The sequence below is a fragment of the Malurus melanocephalus genome, unplaced genomic scaffold, assembly GCF_030028575.1.
Source record: "Malurus melanocephalus ecotype Western Australia unplaced genomic scaffold, MMel_1.1 scaffold_52, whole genome shotgun sequence".
Classification (NCBI taxonomy): domain Eukaryota; kingdom Metazoa; phylum Chordata; class Aves; order Passeriformes; family Maluridae; genus Malurus; species Malurus melanocephalus.
This window is the reverse complement of record NW_026623284.1, coordinates 2,305,163-2,315,760: the sequence shown is the minus strand read 5'-3', so window position 1 is coordinate 2,315,760 and position 10,598 is coordinate 2,305,163. Positions and strand designations below refer to the sequence as shown.

The 10,598-nt window shown below is 42.8% G+C and overlaps 1 protein-coding gene across 1 annotated transcript; it reads left to right on the top strand.

Annotated features, from left to right (window-relative positions):
- The first annotated feature begins 219 nt into the window (after positions 1-219).
- On the top strand, positions 220-10,189 carry GORASP1 (golgi reassembly stacking protein 1). The gene is made up of 9 exons (XM_057365415.1): positions 220-362; positions 2,207-2,287; positions 3,311-3,514; positions 4,171-4,257; positions 4,581-4,711; positions 5,143-5,284; positions 5,727-5,871; positions 6,223-6,378; positions 8,006-10,189. The coding sequence occupies exons 1-9, from the start codon at positions 300-302 to the stop codon at positions 8,287-8,289; spliced, it is 1,293 nt and encodes a 430-aa protein (XP_057221398.1). The 5' UTR covers positions 220-299; the 3' UTR covers positions 8,290-10,189.
- Positions 10,190-10,598: the final 409 nt, after the last annotated feature.

The window sequence follows — 10,598 nt, the reverse complement described above, 5'->3', positions numbered from 1 at the left end:
TGGGCTCTGGACACGCCCCCTAAGCAATGGCCCCGCCCCCTCCTCGCCCCCCTCAGCAACGCCTCGCTTCTCTCTCCCCGCCCCCGTCGCTAGGGGGCGTTCCCTGCCGGTCACGCGCCAGGGCGCGGAGCCGAGCGGCGCTCGCGCATCGTTCCGCCGCGTCCCGGCGCTGCGCTCGGCGCTCGGCTGGTCGGGCCTGCGGGAGCGGCGCTCGGGCGATGCTCGGGGCCGCCGCCGCCTGAGGGCCGGTCCGGTCCGGTCCGCTCGGGTCCCGGCGGAGCGCTGGCGGGGCGGCCGCCATGGGGCTGGGATCCAGCTCCGAGGGCCCCGGCGGCGGCGCCGAGGGCTTCCACGTGCACGGGGTGAGGCGGCCGCCGCGGAGACAGGGAGGGAGATAGGGAGGGCCGCGCGGGGCGGCGGGTGCTGAGGCGGGTCCGGCGCGTCCCGCTCTCGCATCCCGCCCGCGGTGGCTGGGCCGCCCTGGCTCCCACCTGTTGGCTCCTTCCCGGAGCTGCCACGCCGGCAGGGGCGGGGCGGCCGCGGCGCTCCTGGTACCAGTGAATGCCCGTGCCGGCGGCTGCAGCGGGCTCGGGGCCGCGACCTGGCGGGACTTGGGGGCTGCTCAGCCCGGGGGAGCCTGTGGGGCTGCTCTCGGGGAACGTGATGTAGTTTAAGAGTAGAACAGCCCTCCTTCCCTCCCTGCTTCCCTCTCCGTTCTCTCTATTCCCCTTCTTCCCGCCCTGCTCCCCTCTCTGTTTCCCTACTCTCTCTGTGGATCTTCACAGCATCTTCTTAAGGGATTAATTCCCGCTCCAGCGGTGTTTTCCTTGGTGGCTGCCTGTCCCAGGCGCTGGATGTAGTTGCACGTTCGTTGTAACTCCTCTATTGGGCAGATTGTCTGCACTTACAGTGGTGTAAATGCACAGCTGGAAGTTTAAGGATGGACAGAGGTGTTGCTTATAACAGTTGTTGCATCAGTTAGCCTTTTTTTTTAGTGAGTATTTTCCCTCCTGTAATTAGAATTGGGAGTGTTGCTGCCACGTGGTGCTTTTCATCTGYATTTTGTTTTCCTCAGCATCACTATAAAGCTGCCTGTTTGGTCTTGATGCATTCAGGGTTGTGATGAAAGTGCATATTTCCTACTCCAATTATGGTTACAGTACTCAGTCTTGACTGTGTAATAGTAAAGCATGATTTTTATTCTTATTTTTGCTTTAAAAGCTTTTGCTGAAGTAACTGTGTTATAAGGTAGAATTTATAACTTTCACAGACAGTTCTGCAGCAAAAGCCTCTATTTAAAAAAAGTAAAAATATATATCTAGCATTTTGATAACACCAGACCAAATACAAGATGTAGCAGTTTTAACTTTCCTAGCAATGCAATTCCCAGTTTAGATGCTGTCTGGGTTGTAATTTTGTGCTTATATTGTGAGGTGGCCTGCAGGAGTCAAACACATCCGAGATTAAGGGCTGCTGAGTTAAAAGTGAAGTTTCAAATAGCAAACTGTCAGTAGGTTTGCTTAGTGTACCTTGAAGTGGGTGGACTCCTATGTAATACACCAAGTTCTGTGTAACTTTTGATGGGGTTTTTCCTGGTATGAATGCATTTTAAGGAATATTATCGATATTTGTAACATCGGTTCTAAGAAAACTTGGTTATAATGAAATAGAGATGTCTTAACTCTTACTTAGGAATCTTYTGTAAGTGGTGGCAGTTTTCCTGACCAGAACATGTGGACAGATGTGTGTTTGTAGTGTACTTGTATAAATATTCCTGTTCCAATGGGCTGGAAATTGRGGGAACCCAAATGTCAGTTGTGTTTGTGGAAAAATGCTCTGATGCAAGTGGGGACTCTGATTGTGCTCAGGTCATTACAAGCATGGAAGAAAATCCTGCAGCATCACTTTGAAAATGAAGCCTTTCTCCAAAGTATTCAGTATTTAATAATTCCAGGCTGTGCAYTCTGAATCACAATATTTGTGTCTTATTTGGGGTTAAAAACCTGTTTTTTACAGCTTGATTTGGACATCTGTTCATAGTTTTATAAAAGTAAGATCCTAACTGAGGCGTGCTTCTTGAGGGCAGTCATCTGATGCCTTATCTCTGGGTCAATTCAAAAGCAAATATTGAATCAAGTGTAAAGATTAACACTTTCACTTATGTAACTGGAGATCAATATAGAATAATAAAATGYATGTTCTGCAGGTTCAAGAAAACTCCCCAGCCCAACAAGGAGGACTGGAACCTTTCTTTGATTTCATCATTGCCATAGGACACACGAGGCTTGTAAGTGTCAAATGATTTCAGTGGTTTTTTTCCCACCTTCATGAAATGTCATTGTAGTGATGATGAAAGGCAAAACCYGAAACTATCACAAGTACAGGAACTTTTCATATTGGTTATTAAAAGTAAAATAAAACTTGCAGGTGTTCAAAGTCTCTTTGGCTAGATTCAAGTTTGAGGAATGGGTTTTGTTTATGCCTTTACTCACCTTAACTTCTTACCAGATTAACACAATATTTATATTATTACTCATTCGTACGTATTTTCTACCACAAGGTGAATACTCAGCTGGTGAGTCAACAGTTAGAGCTCAACATTAGTTTAAACAAACTTGTTTGAACATTTGATAAAGCATGAAAAAGAATCATAGCCTGTCTACTTATACTTTTGAGATCAAGAACACAATTYCTGTGTGTTGAGTGATGAGAGAAAAGTTGAGTTTTAGGTTGATGGGGTTTTTTTTGGGTTTTGGTTGGGTTTTTGTTTATTTAAAAGGCTCAGAGCTTTGCCTGTATGCTCCACCCTAACCACATACAAGCTGAATTAATTAAGTTTGTMTTAGGTTTATGAGTAGAAATGTCTTTTTGGGAGTGATCATTATAGGGGTAGATTTTGGGGGAAGATCATTTAATCTTCTAACATGAAAAATGCTGATGTTCTTTCACAGTCAGTTTGCAGTGACTTTGAAGGCCTTTGAAGAGGGATGGGGCTCAGACACATGAAGTGAAATGTTTCTGTATTTTGACTACACAGCTGGCAATTCATACTGCTGGTATTATTTAATAGCAGTTGTGAAGGACAGGAATGCCAGTGATGAAATGGAGTAATAGGGGGTATTTATGGAGGACGTGTGTTGACAGTACAGACTGCTCTCTAGTAAAAGAAAATTGAACTGCTGGAATTGTTTGTCCCAAAAATCCTAAACTCTGATGATTTTGGTTCTTTGTATTCAAATTCAGCCACAGATGTGGCATATGTTACAGGTGCAATTGGAAATAATGCTAATCCTGTATCTTTGCTCTGCAGAACAAGGAAAACAATATGTTGAAAGACCTGCTGAAGGCAAATGCTGAGAAGGCAGTGAAGCTGGAGGTGTATAACATCAAAACAATGAAAATACGAGAGGTAGAGGTGATCCCCAGTAACATGTGGGGAGGACAAGGCCTCCTTGGAGCCAGCGTGAGGTTCTGCAGCTTCCAGGGAGCAAATGAACACGTCTGGCATGTCCTGGTGAGGAGGAATTCTTGGGTGGCTCCTTATTGTTCATGTAACCTCATTTTACAGTGTGATGTTTAGCAGTAACTGTTATGTAAAGCACAGTGCTGCAATGACACAGAGGAAGGGAACACAGTCTTGAAGGTTTTGTCTCAGCTGTTTGAGTAGGGACAAGGAGTGGGTGGTGTCAGTGTTCTCAGTGACAGTGACAAAAATAACTCCATCCTAACTGGACCAAACAGTGTAGGTGGGAAAAGKTTTTTGGTTTATGTTGAAGAATGAGTGACAAAAGCAGAATGATTCTGGCCTGACTGGTGTGTCTGTATTGGYGAAACTTCATTAAATTAATGTTAGAAAAAGCACCACAAATTTGTTTTAAAATTAAGAAGAAGAGCTGAAAGAATAGAACTGAATAGGAAAGAATATTTATGTTTCTGGTTGTTWAAGTAAATGCAATTTCTCAACATCTTCAGAGTATCTTTTTTTAAATTGGTAGCATCTTAATCTTTCTTACKAAACATACTTTACAGATGCAGACTATTCAAGAACTTCTTGTTTTATCYCATTAACAAAATGTTGTCTCCTTCTTTGTTCTGGGAGTTCAGTTTTCTTTTGGATCTTTGTATTTTTTCCTGCTGTGGGTGCAGATGACTGGTGTCATTCTTTCACAGGACGTTGAGCCATCGTCTCCTGCAGCTCTGGCTGGTCTCCAGCCATACACTGACTACGTTGTTGGATCTGATCAGATTCTCCAGGAGGTAGGGTACATGTTCCTTCCAGTAGGGATGGATTGTCTTCGTGCCTGCCAAGTGTATGTAGTAGGATCTGGGTTTTTATAAATCTAATCAAAGATATGGGGATGGTGTTGGGGGACTTCAAAAGGTTGATGTTTATGACAGAATCTTTATTGTTAAGATAAACATTATTTTTCTTTTTAGTGTGACAATATAAAGAAGTTGCCACTAAAGATCAAACTACACTGGTGATTTTTCTGTCTGATTTACTCTCACATTAAATAAATAACTAGGTAAAATGCTGACTTGCACATTTGGGTTTATTAATTACTTCTTTTTTTTCTTAGTCAGAGGATTTCTTTTCCCTGATTGAATCCCATGAGGGGAAGCCACTGAAGCTGATGGTTTATAACACTGAAGCAGATTCCATCCGAGAGGTAGTTGTGACTCCCAATGGAGCTTGGGGTGGAGAAGGAAGGTACTGATCTCTGTTGATGACAGGTTTTATATTTGCTGTAAATGAGCTCCTGTTAGGAGTATTATTGCTATCAATTATTGGTGTGTCCAAGTTAAGCCTCGTTTCCTCACACTTGTCACACAAAACTGTTAATCTGTGCTGACCTCCCCATTAGCAGATTCAGTATCTGCATTCTCATAGTCAAAACATTCAGCTAAAGCCAGAAAAAAACCCCCATCAGGTCAGATTAAGTATTTTGTAAAGATATAGAATAATTCACTGAAAGCTAAGCTGTGCATGTCTAAAAGTTGATTGCAGAGTGTTCTTTGAGTACTCTAAGTGGAAATTCTTGCAGGTAGGTATTTCCTGCTATAGATAAAAGAGTCTTCTTTAAAAGAGTCAGAATTTAAAACTAGCTTTAAGAGGGTTTTTTTTTTACTTTTCTTGTACAGTTTAGGATGTGGCATAGGATAYGGCTATTTGCACAGAATTCCAACACAGTCCATGACATCAAAGAAAAAGCCAGAAAGCATATCACCTTCACCCTCGCCAGAAGTTGGAACTCCTGTGCCATCCACTAATGGTTACACAGAGGTAGGAAAGAAATAAATTCCAATCTCTGCCATGTTCTCTGGAGCTTCAAAATTTTCTGCTTTTTGAGACATTGGTAATACAGAATGTTTTCATTCAGTATTCAATTTTGCTTGAATGAATGGAGTTGGGTGAAGGAAAATGAGAGCTGATGCTGTTGAGCAGGTGTCAGATCACCAGTGCTGGCTGATACAATGTGCCAGTCAGTGAGGATCATGTTAGAACATCTACCTCACTAGAAGAAAGACACACTGCCAAGAACCAAGAACAGACTGGCTTTAAAAGATTGAACTGGAACATGTCCTAACTGGTGTTGGACTTTCAGTTTCAGCATCACAGCTTCTCTCTGGTGTATGTGGAGACAGGCAGGATGATTTCATGGCATGGCTGGCTTCAAGCTTTCAATGTAAAAAGATGTTTTTCCCTCCTCACTGTGTTATTCCAGACTCCATTATTGGCACCTACCTCTCAGAATGACAGCTCTGAAACAGTTATGAACTTAGATCATCCCACAGAGCAAGACATGAGTGGTTATTCACCAGAAAGCTCCCTTTCTCCTCCTCCCCCTCTCCAGAGAGTTATGGATCCAGGTATGTTCTCTTAGTTACTTTTTTCACTAATTCTTTAGAGGACATCTAAATAAACTAAATACTTTTGAGGACATCTAAATAAACTAAATACTTTCAAGGACATCTAAATAAACTAATATGATCTTAAACAAGCTGGAGATTCAAATGCAGAACTGTGAGCACTGGTGGTGATTTTCTGCAAAATTTTTGACTTCCCTGGATTTCAGGGATGTACAATTTGGGTACCATATAAGTTAAATTTATTTGCATTTAGTGGGGAGSGGTCTTTACTGACTTCAGTCTGGAAATAACATGTCCTTTTGAATCTAGAATTTTGTGTTGTGTCTAACTAATACTTGCTTTCTCATTCAGGATTTCTGGATATGTCTGGAATTTCAGTTTCTGAGCTCACAAGCTTAACAGAAGTGTCCAACCTCCCCCCATCTGCCTCCTTCAACATGCCAGCAGCAGATGTTTCCGCAGGCCCTGAAACATTCATGTCAAATAGCGAAGCCTCTGCTTATTTTGGTAAGTGCATTCAAGATTTCCTTTAGCCCCTCTGACCTTATTTCTGTAATGCCACCAACTCATGCTTGCTTAACATTATCACACTTTTTGGAAATAGGCAAATTTTAATAAAAATCAGAAAGAATGGCAAAAACGAGATGGAAAAAGTAGCAGGAATCAGRTTTAGAAGTGGAAAAATCTAATTCTTAGAGATCCACATTCTATTTCTTTTAAATAAAATGCTGATTGATCCAGGTTAAACTGATCCTAAAAGTAGCTATTTCTAAAGTCAGTGCAAATGTGTATTTGTACCTCAGGCTTGTCCTCAGAGTTGTAAAGTGAAAACGAAGTTGCAGTCATCTTAACAGTGAATTTTTGTGGTGGGCTGACCCTGGCTGGACRCCAGATGCTCTGCAAGTCACTGTCACTCCCATCCTCAGCTGGGCAGGAAAGAGAAAATCCAACAAAGGCTCATGGGTTGAGATAGGAGCAGGGAGAGATCCTTCCCCAGTTACTGTCACAGGCAGAAAAAACTCAACTTGGGGAAATTTTATTACCACACTAGAGCAGGATAATAAGAAATAATCTGAAATCTTAAAAACACCTTCTGCTCCACCCCTCCCTTCTTCTTCCTGGGCTCAACTTTACTCACAATTTTTCTATCTCCTGCCAGAGACACAGGGGTACTGGGAATGGGGGCTGCAGTCCATTCATGCCACATCTCTGTCTCAGGAGGGGGATTCTTCACACTTCCCCCTGCTCTAGCATGGGGGCTGCAGTTCTACATGAACTGCTCCACAGTGGGTCCTTTCCATCAGGTCACTCCTTCAGGAACAGACTGGGTTCTCCATAGGGACACAGGTCCTACCAGGGGCCTGCTCCAGAACAGGCTTCCCATGAGGTCACAGCCTCCTCTGGATATCCCTGTGCTCCAGCATGGGTGTTTTCATGGATCTCTGCTGCTTCTTCAYRGGCTGMAGGGGCACAGCTGCCTCACTATGAGCACCACAGGGCTACAGGGGAATCTCTCCTCTGATGTCTGGGGTGCTTCCTGCCCCTCCTCCTGCACTGATGTTGGGCTAGGCAGGATTGTTCCTTTGCATATCCTCATTCCTCCCTCTGGCTGCTGTTTTGCAGTCCAATTTTCCCCCCCATCTTAAATACATTAACCCAGAGGTGTTGTCACAGTGATGGGCTCAGCCACAGTGCTCCCTGCCACTGGCTCCATAGGACACGGGGGAAGCTTCTGGCAGCTTCTCCCTGCAGCCACCCCTGTAGCCCCACACTACCAAAACCTGGTCATGCAAACCCATTACACTCTTCTATTTAAAAAAGGTGAAAAATACCTACACATGATGTACACCTTTGCCTTCTAAAACATGAGGTGACTGTAAAGATGCAACACAAAATAACAAAAAGCATAAGAACACAGCAGAATAAAGGGTTTGTGATCTTTGAAAAACCTTTATGCACCATCAGATTTTCTGGATTTGGGGAGAACTGAGTGAAGAGCCCAGGTATTTGTGAGTCTGTTAATGTCCTGTATGAGGAGTCTCAATCATGCTGAGTTTTCTAGATTCAGGGTAACCAGAGGCATGGTTAGTTAGCCTCTATGTTTTGTTTTCTTACAAACTATTTCCATTTCCAGAAAATGCTACAGCTTTGGACCCTGAAGGTGTAACCCTGTATCCTGAAGGATCAAGCACRCAGCCCACATTGGATGCCCTCCTGCCTTCAATTCCATCTTTACCTTCTCTTGATCTTCCTCACGACATTTCTTCAAAAACAACACTAGGAACTGATGCTGATAACCAGGAATCCAAGGTGCTTGTGAACAGCAYTGAGAGCTCATTAACCACTGCTCCAGACACACCAGAGGATGAAGCAGCAAGTGAACAGAAAGGAGAAGCAGCTGCACAGGATCCTGAGTGAAATGGACCCTGCTGGTGTTTACAGACAGCTGAATGCTGCAGTGCTACAACTTGGAATAGTTTCCTGATYTTGAAAGACTTACAGTTACTCTATTTTGTTAGTGTAGACAATACTAGAAGAGAAATCACATGAAGTACATATACTGTTGTCTTCTCCAATCACTGTTTAATGGATTGGTCTATACTCAGAATTTGAATGCTGTCCAAAATCACCAGATCAATAGAGAAATTGATGCAGAAACAAGTTGGACACTGACAAAATGTCAAGTTCCGGAATTCACATTTGCCTACAAGTGCTCCTGAATGTACTTATGAAGGCACTGTGCCTGAACAGTGACACTTAGTGATGATTTTTATCAGTATGTTTGATGACATTAAAAATATTTATAGTTTTGATTTGTTAGAAAGCTTTTCTAATGGTACACCTTGATTAGTTCTCGTGACTTGCAAGGCATTTCTTACACTAAGATACTTTTACTCCTATTTACTATTGTACTCTTACAAGACTTTTATTTTTCTTGGTTTAAGTCCCTTCTCTGCAGCAGTTCTTTATGTACCTCCTTTATACCTACTTGCAGGAATGAAATACAATGGGGTTTGAAGCTGCAGCCCCAAATGGGACAAAGCCATGGTGGTGGATCTTGTTATTCACTTCTGCTCTTCCCTGGACCAGATGGTGGCCTTGCAGTTAAATAAACATAATAAACAGTTAAATAATAAAATTGAGGAGGTAGGGAATGTCAGTGGTTACTTGAAACAAGTGAAGATGATTTTAAAGTAGGGTGATGAACCTTTTTGGTGCAGATTGAAGGTCTTGGCTTCTGTATTGACTGAGAAATAGCTTTTCTTTGTTTGTGCTTTCCTATTTACTCATTTCTATTTTTATACAAATCGTAAATTTAAGACATGGGGCTCTTGTGCAGCACCAGCAATTGCTTTTTTGTAGCTTTTTTGTTTGCACTTGTCTCCAAATCGCTTCTGAATGTAACGGCAAACATGACATAAACAATGAAAGACGGGTGGTTTTATAACCCTCAGGGCAGTGATGTATCATGGAATGTCAAAGCTGCTGATAGCAAATAATACAGTTACTGTGGTGAAAATCCTTTCTAAATTAAGAGGATGGCATACAAGACTGTGTTGTGTTTAGGCTATAAACTAAAGTACACATACTTAGCACACTATTGCCTGATTCCCTTTTCCCTGCCCTGTCTCCTGCTCTGTTTCTGCACTGCAGATCAGTGACTGACAGCTGACTGGACTGAAATTTGGTACTGATGCAGGGGAGTCCTACAGATCTGCCTGTGACAGCTCAGCTTCAGCCAAAGGATGCAGGCAAGTCACAGCACATGAGGGCTTCACATGAGTCCACCCTGACATGAAATCTGTCCTTGATAGTTCTGCATCTCTGGTGTTAGTCTGAAATACTGCAAGTACAGTAGTTCTGAACAGGATTGTCACAATAGCTGTTGCTCTAAAGAATGTATTGAGCTCTAAGTGCAGGCAGTAGAATTGACAGTGGATTCTAGTCTGCTAAATGGTCTGTTAATTGTGAGCCAATTTTATTTTCTATATTACTAAATTAAATTCCCTGTTCTCTTCCCCCAGCTGACTGTTACAAGGGTGAACAGCCAAACACTAAAAATAAATGTAGTTTAAACTATTCCTAAGTTTGTTTGATCTTGGAGCCTGATGCCTGAAGACATCTARGTGGTGTTTTATTGATGTTGTTTATTTAGGACTGTTTCTACTCTAGCTCACAAATGGCTGTAAGAGSGTAATGTCTCATTTAAGTCACCATAAACACGTTTTAGAAATCTAAGAGCAGGGAGTGTCAAAACTCATCCTAAATTTCAAATGTCACCATAATAAATGGCTTAAACTTACTTCAGCCTGTGTCCAGCCTCTGTGTGTCRTGTTAACTTGCTCTGGGAAGGGGTTTGGAAAACCAAGTAGTTAAACCTTGAGCACCAGGATGTTGTGTTCTAACCTGAAACCTGATCATTCAAATGCTAAATGAGGTGAAGAGTTGGGCCTCCTCATCAAATTTCTTTTCTCTTGCCAATTTGGATTCTCTCAGCTGCAGTCCAAAAAGTAGAAAGTGCACTTGTTGGGTGCAAAGTGAGAAAACTGATAGGAATTTTGGTTTCAAAATAAAACCTAAAAAGAATGGGAGAAACACCTGAGGGTGGCTGATCCAGAGCCAAAACCAAACCGCCATTCAGCCTGGTGCTGTCCCAAGCACCTGYTCCCAGGTAAGCAGGAGCTGGATGTGACCTTTCTCTGCTCTCTATAAACTTTGAGGACATC